Source organism: Ranitomeya variabilis, chromosome 5 (assembly GCF_051348905.1).
Source record: "Ranitomeya variabilis isolate aRanVar5 chromosome 5, aRanVar5.hap1, whole genome shotgun sequence".
NCBI lineage: Eukaryota > Metazoa > Chordata > Amphibia > Anura > Dendrobatidae > Ranitomeya > Ranitomeya variabilis.
The window spans coordinates 689608090-689622583 of NC_135236.1; the positions used below are offsets into that span (position 1 = coordinate 689608090).

Here is a 14494-nt window from a genome sequence, read left to right on the forward strand (position 1 = left end):
GTATACAGGGAGCTCCCCCTAGTGGTGGCAGCAGACAGGATCTTATCATGTATCTCTGTATACAGGGAGCTCCCCCTAGTGGTGGCTGCAGACAGGATGTTATCATGTATCTCTGTATACAGGGAGCTCCCCCTAGTGATGACTGCAGACAGGATCTTATCATGTATCTCTGTATACAGGGAGCTCCCCCTAGTGGTGACTGCAGACAGGATCTTATCATGTATCTCTGTATACAGGGAGCTCCCCCTAGTGGTGACTGCAGACAGGATCTTATCGTGTATCTCTGTATACAGGGAGCTCCCCCTAGCGGTGGCTGCAGACAGGATCTTATCGTGTATCTCTGTATACAGGGAGCTCCCTCTAGCGGTGGCTGCAGACAGGATCTTATCGTGTATCTCTGTATTCAGGGAGCTCCCCCTTGTGGTGACTGCAGACAGGATCTTATCGTGTATCTCTGTATACAGGGAGCTCCCTCTAGCGGTGGCTGCAGACAGGATCTTATCATGTATCTCTGTATACAGGGAGCTCCCCCTAGTGGTGGCTGCAGACAGGATCTTATTGTGTATCTCTGTATACAGGGAGCTCCCCCTAGTGTTGGCTGCAGATATGATCTTATCATGTATCTCTGTATACAGGGAGCTCCCCCTAGTGGTGACTGCAGACAGGATCTTATCATGTATCTCTGTATACAGGGAGCTTCCCCTAGTGGTGACTGCAGACAGGATCTTATTGTGTATCTCTGTATACAGGGAGCTCCCCTAGTGGTGGCTGCAGACAGGATCTTATCATGTATCTCTGTATACAGGGAGCTCCCCCTAGTGGTGGCTGCAGACAGGATCTTATCATGTATCTCTGTATACAGGGAGCTCCCCCTAGTGGTGGCTGCAGACAGGATCTTATCGTGTATCTCTGTATACAGGGAGCTCCCCCTTGTGGTGACTGCAGACAGGATCTTATTGTGTATCTCTGTATACAGGGAGCTCCCCCTAGTGGTGGCTGCAGACAGGATCTTATCATGTATCTCTGTATACAGGGAGCTCCCCCTTGTGGTGGCTGCAGACAGGATCTTATCATGTATCTCTGTATACAGGGAGCTCCCCCTAGTGGTGGCTGCAGACAGGATCTTATCATGTATCTCTGTATACAGGGAGCTCCCCCTAGTGGTGACTGCAGATAGGTTCTTATCATGTATCTCTGTATACAGGGAGCTCCCCCTAGTGGTGACTGCAGACAGGATCTTATCATGTATCTCTGCATACAGGGAGCTCTCCCTAGTGGTGGCTGCAGACAGGATCTTATCATGTATCTCTGTATACAGGGAGCTCCCCCTAGTGGTGACTGCAGACAGGATCTTATCATGTATCTCTGTATACAGGGAGCTCCCCCTAGTGGTGACTGCAGACAGGATCTTATCATGTATCTCTGTATACAGGGAGCTCCCCCTAGTGGTGGCTGCAGACAGGATCTTATCATGTATCTCTGTATACAGGGAGCTCCCCCTAGTGGTGACTGCAGAGAGGATCTTATCATGTATCTCTGTATACAGTGAGCTCCCCCTAGTGGTGGCTGCAGACAGGATCTTATCATGTATCTCTGTATACAGGGAGCTCCCCCTAGTGGTGGCTGCAGACAGGATCTTATCGTGTATCTCTGTATACAGGGAGCTCCCCCTTGTGGTGACTGCAGACAGGATCTTATTGTGTATCTCTGTATACAGGGAGCTCCCCCTAGTGGTGGCTGCAGACAGGATCTTATCATGTATCTCTGTATAGAGGGAGCTCCCCCTTCTGGTGGCTGCAGACAGGATCTTATCATGTATCTCTGTATACAGGGAGCTCCCCCTAGTGGTAGCTGCAGACAGGATCTTATCATGTATCTCTGTATACAGGGAGCTCCCCCTAGTGGTGACTGCAGATAGGTTCTTATCATGTATCTCTGTATACAGGGAGCTCCCCCTAGTGGTGACTGCAGACATGATCTTATCATGTATCTCTGCATACAGGGAGCTCTCCCTAGTGGTGGCTGCAGACAGGATCTTATCATGAATCTCTGTATACAGGGAGCTCCCCCTAGTGGTGACTGCAGACAGGATCTTATCATGTATCTCTGTATACAGGGAGCTCCCCCTAGTGGTGGCTGCAGACAGGATCTTATCATGTATCTCTGTATACAGGGAGCTCCCCCTAGTGGTGACTGCAGAGAGGATCTTATCATGTATCTCTGTATACAGTGAGCTCCCCCTAGTGGTGGCTGCAGACAGGATCTTATCATGTATCTCTGTATACAGGGAGCTCCCCCTAGTGGTGACTGCAGACAGGATCTTATCATGTATCTCTGTATACAGGGAGCTCCCCCTAGTGGTGGCTGCAGACAGGATCTTATCATGTAACTCTGTATACAGGGAGCTCCCCTAGTGGTCACTGCAAACAGGATCTTACCATGTATCTCTGTATACAGGGAGCTCCCCCTAGTGGTCACTGCAAACAGGATCTTATCATGTATCTCTGTATACAGGGAGCTCCCCCTAGTGGTGACTGCAGGCAGGATCTTATCATGTATCTCTGTATACAGGGAGCTCCCCCTAGTGGTGACTGCAGACAGGATCTTATCATGTATCTCTGCATACAGGGAGCTCCCCCTAGTGGTGGCTGCAGACAGGATCTTATCATGTATCTCTGTATACAGGGAGCTTCCCCTAGTGGTGAATGCAGACAGGATCTTATCATGTATCTCTGTATACAGGGAGCTCCCCCTAGTGGTGGCTGCAGACAGGATCTTATCATGAATCTCTGTATACAGGGAGCTCCCCCTAGTGGTGACTGCAGACAGGATCTTATCATGTATCTCTGTATACAGGGAGCTCCCCCTAGTGGTGGCTGCAGACAGGATCTTATCATGTATCTCTGTATACAGGGAGCTCCCCCTAGTGGTGACTGCAGAGAGGATCTTATCATGTATCTCTGTATACAGTGAGCTCCCCCTAGTGGTGGCTGCAGACAGGATCTTATCATGTATCTCTGTATACAGGGAGCTCCCCCTAGTGGTGACTGCAGACAGGATCTTATCATGTATCTCTGTATACAGGGAGCTCCCCCTAGTGGTGGCTGCAGACAGGATCTTATCATGTAACTCTGTATACAGGGAGCTCCCCTAGTGGTCACTGCAAACAGGATCTTACCATGTATCTCTGTATACAGGGAGCTCCCCCTAGTGGTCACTGCAAACAGGATCTTATCATGTATCTCTGTATACAGGGAGCTCCCCCTAGTGGTGACTGCAGGCAGGATCTTATCATGTATCTCTGTATACAGGGAGCTCCCCCTAGTGGTGACTGCAGACAGGATCTTATCATGTATCTCTGTATACAGGGAGCTCCCCCTAGTGGTGGCTGCAGACAGGATGTTATCATGTATCTCTGTATACAGGGAGCTCCCCCTAGTGGTGGCTGCAGACAGGATCTTATCATGTATCTCTGTATACAGGGAGCTCCCCTAGTGGTTACTGCAAACAGGATCTTACCATGTATCTCTGTATACAGGGAGCTCCCCCTAGTGGTCACTGCAAACAGGATCTTATCATGTATCTCTGTATACAGGGAGCTCCCCCTAGTGGTGGCTGCAGACAGGATCTTATCATGTATCTCTGTATACAGGGAGCTCCCCCTAGTGGTGACTGCAGACAGGATCTTATCATGTATCTCTGTATACAGGGAGCTCCCCCTTGTGGTGACTGCAGACAGGATCTTATCATGTATCTCTGTATACAGGGAGCTCCCCCTTGTGGTGACTGCAGACAGGATCTTATCATGTATCTCTGTATACAGGGAGCTCCCCCTTGTGGTGACTGCAGACAGGATCTTATCATGTATCTCTGTATACAGGGAGTTCCTCCTTGTGGTGACTGCAGACAGGATCTTATCATGTATCTCTGTATACAGGGAGCTCCCCCTAGTGGTGTCTACAGACAGGATCTTATCATGTATTTCTGTATACAGGGAGCTCCCCCTAGTGTTGGCTGCAGACAGGATCTTATCATGTATCTCTGTATACAGGGAGCTCCCCCTAGTGGTGACTGCAGACAGGATCTTATAATGTATCTCTGTATACAGGGAGCTCCCCCTAGTGGTGGCTGCAGACAGGATGTTATCGTGTATCTCTGTATACAGGGAGCTCCCCCTAGTGGTGGCTGCAGACAGGATCTTATCATGTATCTCTGTATACAGGGAGCTTCCACTAGTGGTGGCTGCAGACAGGATCTTATCGTGTATCTCTGTATACAGGGAGCTCCCCCTTGTGGTGACTGCAGACAGGATCTTATTATGTATCTCTGTATACAGGGAGCTCCCCCTAGTGGTGGCTGCAGACAGGATCTTATCATGTATCTCTGTATACAGGGAGCTCCCCCTAGTGGTGGCTGCAGACAGGATCTTATCGTGTATCTCTGTATACAGGGAGCTCCCTTTAGTGGTGGCTGCAGACAGGATCTTATCATGTATCTCTGTATACAGGGAGCTCCCCCTAGTGGTGTCTACAGACAGGATCTTATCATGTATTTCTGTATACAGGGAGCTCCCCCTAGTGTTGGCTGCAGACAGGATCTTATCATGTATCTCTGTATACAGGGAGCTCCCCCTAGTGGTGACTGCAGACAGGATCTTATCATGTATCTCTGTATACAGGGAGCTCCCCCTAGTGGTGGCGGCAGACAGGATCTTATCATGTATCTCTATATACAGGGAGCTCCCCCTAGTGGTGACTGCAGACAGGATCTTATCATGAATCTCTGTATACAGGGAGCTCCCCCTAGTGGTGACTGCAGACAGGATGTTATCATGTATCTCTGTATACAGGGAGCTCCCCCTAGTGGTGGCTGCAGACAGGATCTTATCATGTATCTCTGTATACAGGGAGCTCCCCCTAGTGGTGACTGCAGACAGGATCTTATCATGTATCTCTGTATACAGTTAGCTCCCCCTAGTGGTGACTGCAGACAGGATCTTATCATGTATCTCTGTATACAGGGAGCTCCCCCAAGTGGTGACTGCAGACATGATCTTATCATGTATCTCTGTATACAGGGAGCTCCCCCTAGTGGTGGCTGCAGACAGGATCTTATCATGTATCTCTGTATACAGGGAGCTCCCCCTAGTGGTGGCTGCAGACATGATCTTATCATGTATCTCTGTATACAGGGAGCTCCCCCTAGTGGTGACTGCAGACAGGATCTTATCATGTATCTCTGTAAACAGGGAGCTCCCCCTAGTGGTGGCTGCAGAGAGGATCTTATCATGTATCTCTGTATATAGGGAGCTCCCCCTAGTGGTGGCTGCAGACAGGATCTTATCATGTATCTCTGTATACAGGGAGCTCCCCCTAGTGGTGACTGCAGATAGGTTCTTATCATGTATCTCTGTATACAGGGAGCTCCCCCTAGTGGTGACTGCAGACAGGATCTTATCATGTATCTCTGCATACAGGGAGCTCTCCCTAGTGGTGGCTGCAGACAGGATCTTAACATGTATCTCTGCATACAGGGAGCTTCCCCTAGTGGTGACTGCAGACAGGATCTTATCATGTATCTCTGCATACAGGGAGCTTCCCCTAGTGGTGACTGCAGACAGGATCTTATCATGTATCTCTGTATACAGGGAGCTCCCCCTAGTGGTGGCTGCAGACAGGATCTTATCATGAATCTCTGTATACAGGGAGCTCCCCCTAGTGGTGACTGCAGACAGGATCTTATCATGTATCTCTGTATACAGGGAGCTCCCCCTAGTGGTGGCTGCAGACAGGATCTTATCATGTATCTCTGTATACAGGGAGCTCCCCCTAGTGGTGACTGCAGAGAGGATCTTATCATATATCTCTGTATACAGTGAGCTCCCCCTAGTGGTGGCTGCAGACAGGATCTTATCATGTATCTCTGTATACAGGGAGCTCCCCCTAGTGGTGACTGCAGAGAGGATCTTATCATATATCTCTATATACAGTGAGCTCCCCCTAGTGGTGGCTGCAGACAGGATCTTATCATGTATCTCTGTATACAGGGAGCTCCCCCTAGTGGTGACTGCAGACAGGATCTTATCATGTATCTCTGTATACAGGGAGCTCCCCCTAGTGGTGGCTGCAGACAGGATCTTATCATGTAACTCTGTATACAGGGAGCTCCCCTAGTGGTCACTGCAAACAGGATCTTACCATGTATCTCTGTATACAGGGAGCTCCCCCTAGTGGTCACTGCAAACAGGATCTTATCATGTATCTCTGTATACAGGGAGCTCCCCCTAGTGGTGACTGCAGACAGGATCTTATCATGTATATCTGTATACAGGGAGCTCCCCCTAGTGGTGGCTGCAGACAGGATGTTATCATGTATCTCTGTATACAGGGAGCTCCCCCTAGTGGTGGCTGCAGACAGGATCTTATCATGTATCTCTGTATACAGGGAGCTCCCCCTAGTGGTGACTGCAGACAGGATCTTATCATGTATCTCTGTATACAGGGAGCTCCCCTAGTGGTCACTGCAAACAGGATCTTACCATGTATCTCTGTATACAGGGAGCTCCCCCTAGTGGTCACTGCAAACAGGATCTTATCATGTATCTCTGTATACAGGGAGCTCCCCCTAGTGGTGGCTGCAGACAGGATCTTATCATGTATCTCTGTATACAGGGAGCTCCCCCTAGTGGTGGCTGCAGACAGGATCTTATCATGTATCTCTGTATACAGGGAGCTCCCCCTAGTGGTGGCTGCAGACAGGATGTTATCATGTATCTCTGTATACAGGGAGCTCCCCCTAGTGGTGGCTGCAGACAGGATGTTATCATGTATCTCTGTATACAGGGAGCTCCCCCTAGTGATGACTGCAGACAGGATCTTATCATGTATCTCTGTATACAGGGAGCTTCCCCTAGTGGTGACTGCAGACAGGATCTTATCGTGTATCTCTGTATACAGGGAGCTCCCCCTAGCGGTGGCTGCAGACAGGATCTTATCGTGTATCTCTGTATACAGGGAGCTCCCTCTAGCGGTGGCTGCAGACAGGATCTTATCGTGTATCTCTGTATTCAGGGAGCTCCCCCTTGTGGTGACTGCAGACAGGATCTTATTGTGTATCTCTGTATACAGGGAGCTCCCCCTAGTGTTGGCTGCAGACAGGATCTTATCATGTATCTCTGTATACAGGGAGCTCCCCCTAGTGGTGACTGCAGACAGGATCTTATCATGTATCTCTGTATACAGGGAGCTTCCCCTAGTGGTGACTGCAGACAGGATCTTATTGTGTATCTCTGTATACAGGGAGCTCCTCCTAGTGGTGGCTGCAGACAGGATCTTATCATGTATCTCTGTATACAGGGAGCTCCCCCTAGTGGTGGCTGCAGACAGGATCTTATTGTGTATCTCTGTATACAGGGAGCTCCCCCTAGTGGTGGCTGCAGACAGGATCTTATCATGTATCTCTGTATACAGGGAGCTCCCCCTAGTGGTGGCTGCAGACAGGATCTTATCGTGTATCTCTGTATACAGGGAGCTCCCCCTTGTGGTGACTGCAGACAGGATCTTATTGTGTATCTCTGTAAACAGGGAGCTCCCTCTAGCGGTGGCTGCAGACAGGATCTTATCGTGTATCTCTGTATACAGGGAGCTCCTCCTAGTGGTGACTGCAGACAGGATCTTATCATGTATCTCTGTATACAGGGAGCTCCCCCTAGTGGTGGCTGCAGACAGGATGTTATCGTGTATCTCTATATACAGGGAGCTCCCCCTAGTGGTGACTGCAGACAGGATCTTATCATGTATCTCTGTATACAGGGAGCTCCCCCTAGTGGTGACTGCAGGCAGTATCTTATCATGTATCTCTGTATACAGGGAGCTCCCCCTAGTGGTGGCTGCAGACAGGATCTTATCATGTATCTCTGTATACAGGGAGGTCCTCCTAGTGGTGGCTGCAGACAGTATCTTATCATATATCTCTGTATACTGGGAGCTCCTCCTAGTGTTGGCTGCAGACAGGATCTTATCATGTATCTCTGTATACAGGGAGCTCCCCCTAGTGGTGGCTGCAGACAGGATCTTATCATGTATCTCTGTATACAGGGAGCTCCCCTAGTGGTGACTGCAGACAGGATCTTATCATGTATCTCTGTATACAGGGAGCTCCCCCTAGTGGTGGCTGCAGACAAGATCTTATCATGTATCTCTGTATACAGGAAGCTCCCCCTAGTGGTGACTGCAGACAGGATCTTATCATGTATCTCTGTATACAGGAAGCTCCCCCTAGTGGTGGCTGCAGACAGGATCTTATCATGTATCTCTGCATACAGGGAGCTCCCCCTAGTGGTGACTGCAGACAGGATCTTATCATATATCTCTGTATACAGGGAGCTCCCCCTAGTGGTGGCTGCAGACAGGATCTTATCCTATATCTGTATACAGGGAGCTCCCCCTAGTGGTGGCTGCAGACAGGATCTTATCATGTATCTCGTCAGACAACAGCAGAATAGTGAGTGCAGCTCTGTAGGTGACTGGAGGAAAAGACATAATGTAACAGCAGAATATTGAGTGCAGCTCTGAAAGTGACTGGAGAATATAGTCATTTGCCTTTCTTCTGTTTGCAGGTTTTATTGGCTTATTAATCTGAACTCTCTTGTCGTGTTTGTGGGGATCTCTTATATTCAGCAGTCAGTGGCCAAGAACTTGGGGTTTCTTATACCATTCATGTCAATCGTTATGGCTTTAATTACAATTTACATGACCCGTAATGAGCTGATCCACCAGCCGTCAACAGGTAAGTCCCATCCACGGATCCTGTCCCACAGATGAGAATTGCCCTCTGCCCTATAGAAAGTGATAAGTTGTATAGTAGACATATTGCAGTCTCTTGGGGGCAACCACAGTGTACACTGAAGAGGTGTGGATTCATCCATGTTACCAATAGGAAAACGTAGACTCATCCATCCGACCAATTCAGATGTAGGCTTATCCATTTGATCAATAACAAGACATACACTCAAAAATTAGACTAATAGAAAGATGTAGACTCATCCATGCAACCAATAGGAATAGGTAGACTCATCCATCAGACCAATAGAAAGACGTAGACTTATCCATCTGACCAATAGAATGATGTAGACTCACTAATCCGACCAACAGGAAGAGGAAGACCCATCTACCTCATCAATAGAATAAAGAAGACACATCCATCTGACAATAGCAAGATGTAGACTCACCCAACCAAGCAATATAAACACATAGACTGATCAATCCGACCAATAGAAATACATAGACTTATCCATCTGACCAATAGAAAGATGTAGACTTATCCATCCGGCCAAAAGAAAGATGTAGACTCACCCATCCAAACAATATAAAGACGTAAACTCCTCAATCTGACCAATGGAAAGATGAAGAGTCATCAATCTGACCTACAGGAAAGTGTATACTCATCAATCCGACTAGTAGAAAGATGTAAACTCATCCATCAGACCAATATAAAGATGTAGACTCACCCATCCAAACAATATAAAGGTGAAGACTCATCAATCTGACCAATGGAAAGATGTAGACTCATACTTCAGAACAATATAAAGACTTAGACTCATCAATCCGACCAATTGAAAGATGTAGACTCATACTTCAGGACAATATAAAGACTTAGACTCATCCATTTGACCAATAGGAAGACATAGACTTATCCATCTGACCAATAGAAAGATGTAGACTCACGCATCCAAACAATATAAAGGCGAAGACTCATCAATCCGACCAACAGGAAGACGAACAGTCATCCATCTGACCTACAGGAAAGTGTATACTCATCAATCCGACTAGTAGAAAGATGTAAACTCATCCATCAGACCAATATAAAGATGTAGACTCATCCATCCGACCAATAGAAATACATAGACCTATCCATCTGACCAATAGAATAATGTAGACTCACTAATCCCACCAACAGGAAGACCCATTCACCTGATCAATAGAATAAAGAAGACACATCCATCTAACTAATAGAAAGATATAGACTCATCCATCCGACCGATAGGAAGACGTAGACTTATCCTTCTGACCAATAGAAAGATGTAGACTCACCCATCCAAATACTATAAAGGTGTAGACTCATCCATCCGACCAACAGGAAGACGAAGAGTCATCCTTCTGATCTACAGGAAAATGTAGACTCATCAATCCGACCAATTGAAAGATGTAGACTCATACTTCAGAACAATATAAAGACTTAGACTCATCCATCCGACCAACAGGAAGACGAAGAGTCATCCATCTGACCTACAGGAAAATGTAGACTCATCAATCCGACCAATTGAAAGATGTAGACTCATACTTCAGACCAATATAAAGACTTAGACTCATCGATCCGACCAATTGAAAGATGTAGACTCATACTTCAGACCAATATAAAGACTTAGACTCATCCATTTGACCAATAGAAAGACATAGACTCATCCATCTGACCAATAGAAAGATGTAGACTCACCCATCCAAACAATATAAAGGCGTAGACTCATCAATCTGACCAATGGAAAGATGAAGATGAAGAGTCATCCATCTGACTTACAGGAAAATGTAGACTCATCAATCCGACCAATAGAAAGATGTAAACTTATCCATCAGACCAATAGGAAGACGAAGATTCATTCATCTGATCAATATGAAGAAGGCCATCTGACCAATAAAAAAAATAAAAGAGAGGGCGCTCTATGTGAAGAATGTCACAACACATAGGCGGTGGGGGAAGAGATATTCCACTCACCTCTGGTAGTTATGCATGCCAGGCACAACGCTGATTCTAAGTGGTGAATGATGATGGTTCCGGGGCACTGCAGCACCTTCCCACCACTCCTGGTGTCCTGCTGAGGAACTGTAATGCAGTAAAAATCGATGAAAGGTGGGCGGTGGAGATCCACAGGGCACCACGCTCTTAATCACGAACTACCAAGGTCAGATGAGAAAAGTCGATTTATTCAACACACAATGCGTTTCAGGGATGAGCCGTCACGTTCATCAGTTGATTACAATATCTATACCACGCTCAGTGCTTTAAAGAGACAGGCGCTGACATGATTGGTTGATAATTGATTGCATACAGGTTATAAAAAACATAACTATACATAAAATGTACATGATTACAAATCATAGAAGACAAAACCATATTGAAACACTAAGCACTAATTGTTAGGAAGAGGAGAAAAATAGAATTAATAATAATAGGTGGGTACAATAGAAATTCTCGTAAGATCCCATAGCTTGTGCGGCTACACCAGATCCGGTAGTTGGGCAGGACTTATTGGTGTTTATAGACAGAACCTATAGGTTTAACACTGTTATTAATCAGAACCTCACCTGGTAAGTTAAATCATGTTCAATCAATCACATCAGTGTCTGTCTCTTTACAGTCCTGAGCGTGGTATACATATAGTTACATAGTTAGCAAGGCCGAAAAAGACATTTGTCCATCCAGGTCAGCCTACTTTCCAACATTTTGTAATCACCCAATGAAGAGGACGGCTCATCCCTGAAACGCATTGTGTGTTGAATAAATCGACTTTTCTATTCTGTCCTTGGTGGTTTCTGACTCAGAGCGTGGCGCCCTGTTGATCCCCAACTCCCACCATTCATCTTTTTTCACTCCATCTGACCAATAGGAAGATGAGGACTCAGTAATCCGACCAATAGGCTACTTTCACACTAGCGTCGTACGACGCATGACAAATTGCGTCGTTGCGACGTACCGACGCTAGCAGTGAAAGCGCCGCACAACGGGGTCAGCGGATGCTGTTTTTCAATGCATCCGTTGCCCCATTGTGAGGTGCAGGGAGGAGGGGGCGGAGTTCTGGCCGCGCTTGCGTGGTCGGAAATGGCAGACACGACGCACCAAAAAACGTTATATGCAACGTTTTTTGGCGGTGACGGTCCGACGCAACCGTCGCACGACGGTTGCGACGTGTAGCAATGCGTCGCACTGCGTCGCTAATGCAAGTCTATGGAGAAAAAAACGCATCCTGCAAGTGTAGCGCCCCCACTGCCGCAGGGCCGAGGGGTACCCGGTACCGGGCCTCTGAGTCTCTGCTCTGGGGTTGTCACGGTGGCTAGGCCCCGGTCCGTGACCCTGCCGAGGGGCGCACAGTACAAAGATGTGGATGATGGTGATAATGGTGCAGTTGTGGGGTGCAGGTCGCGGTAAATAACGAGGACACTAGGTTGCAGTCTCTTTACCTCTTTACTGAAGATCTCTGGGTCCTCAGTCCAGAATACGGTTCACCAGGCTGCGCAAGTCCGGCCGGTCCAATGGCACCTCCAGAGTTCTCTTAGCAGGTGGAAATCTGCGCCTTCCTGCTAGCGCTATGTGTTGCGGTCCTTCACTGCTGTGCTTACGGAAAGTCCCCACAACTGTTGTGTCCGTTTCTTAAGTTCCCTCACAACTCGATTAGATGATGTTCTGCTAATCCTCCGTCCCTCCCTGATGTTCTGGTTGGGACGGCACCCGTTTGACGGGTAGGCTCGGAGCTCTTCCGGGACCCTAGAGTCGCCCCTCTCCACAAGTTGCCCCCCAAGACTGCATAGGTGATTTAAGTCAGACAGCCCGCCTTAGACTAACTGTCCTGCCGCTGTTTAGAGTACTGCTTGAAGCTGAATGTTATAATACTCTCTCAGCGTTCCGGCCACCGGCTGCGCGCCTCAGTAGGATGTTGCCTCGGTCTTACAGCACGACTCCTACTGGTATTCTCCTATTGCTTTGATCTCATTTCTCACTCAGCACAATCTATCTCGCTTCTGATCCTTCCTTGGGCACTGCCGCTATCCTGAGCAGGCACGGTCCCGTTACGTTCTCTCAAGTTGCCAAGCCTCTGTCAGGATCCCACCCCTGACAGAGACCCTACTGTATCTTCCCCCACAACACCCTCTGCCACAAGGTGTTGCCTGGCTCCAACCCAGTCAGCTTTCTGATCTAACTTCCTGCCTGACCCCCAGTTTACCCACTGTGGTGGGGAGTGGCCTAGTGAATAGAACCCTTAGCTCCCCCTGAAGGCCCGGCTGTGAAATGTCTTGGTGTCTGTGATACCTGGTCAGATGAACTCCTTCAGTGCCATCAGACGTACCATAGCTCCCCTTAGTGGCGGAGCCCCAGTACTGCAACGACCAGGACTCTGGGGCGCTGCACTCCCCCCTGGTTAAACACAGTACTCCGGGACTGGGAAGAAAACAACAATACAGGTTAGCAAAAAGACATACAATTTTTGTGAGTGCAATAACAGTAAGCAAATTTAAACAGGCTTCCCTTTATGGGAGGTGAGGACACTTGAACGTTACAAACATGGTTAACATTATAAATTACAGGTTATAAATAACTCCTGTTACCCAACCGGGTATTCTACTTAGTGCAAACTTTTGAATAATAAGTTAACATTGCCTTTAAGGACGTACACTCTAAATCCTTTAAAGACCTTCTTATAATCACATTATAAGGCAATTTAACTTTTACATTCTCCTTCTTTAAATCTGCAGGACCGCCTGTCCTATCGGCACCAGACCTACTGCCTCTCCTTTCTCACAGGACCGCTCCTTTCAGCCCGAGCCTTCTGTCTTTCAACTACTATACACAGTATAGAACATAACATTACTTTCAGTTTAAGAGCGCTGAGCCATCTCTATATGGCTCCTATGAGGACTCAGGGTTTACCTTCTATCCTCATTATCTATCAACATTATCAAACATTTTCTATAGAACATCAAACCTTCTCATTATTTCCTTACTGACATGTATGCTGGACACTACGGCTACCCTTACGGGCCCACTGCATCCTTCTCCTAGCCTTCACTTTCTTTTCAGGAAACATCATCAGCATTTCTTTACAATTAACTAGTTAGATACATATAACTTTCTCTCACAAACATTATCATCACTTTTCCTTTATGAAAACATTATTGCTATCTCTCGGTCTCAAAGCAATACGATTCTCTCAAGTGCAACACATGAACATCCCCTTTAAGAGGGGACCAAGTCTCTATGAGGTAGCATATCTTCTCAAGCTACCAGTCCGTACTCAGCAAAGGTTCCAGTGTGGTATCTTCACAAAGAGTCCTTTTTGAAGTAAAACCAGTAGAGAGCACCTTTAATAAGGTGCAAACTATGTACAAAAAGTTTGTATCATGCACTGTTCATGATTGCGGCAGTTCTTTTCAACAGGAAACAAAAAGTGGAAAAACAACCAAAAAGAACAACAGGGACCCCGGGTCAACAAGGGGATCCCTTTTAAAGTTAGCCCTGGACGGGTTTTAGCAGCAAAAATCAGGAAACACACAAACAGTTAAGAACTATGTACACATGTTAAGAGTAGTATTATCTTACTCATTTGGTGCAGAAGGTGGTTTCCTTCCGGGCCTCACCAGACCAGCGGGTCGCGCTGCCGATCCAAGGAGTGGTTCCTGCCCCAGCAGTGACAGGATCCCTTGCCGTGATGCTCTTCTCACTGATG

The 14494-nt window shown here is 47.3% G+C and overlaps 1 protein-coding gene across 1 annotated transcript in view; it reads left to right on the forward strand.

Moving 5' to 3' along the window:
• Positions 1-14494, forward strand: part of SLC15A5 (solute carrier family 15 member 5) — a 138417-nt gene that overhangs the window by 60138 nt on the left and 63785 nt on the right. Inside the window, exon 3 of the mRNA XM_077263027.1 lies at positions 8618-8787. Within this exon, the coding sequence (XP_077119142.1) occupies positions 8618-8787 (170 nt within the window). The remainder of the gene's footprint in view (positions 1-8617; positions 8788-14494) is intronic.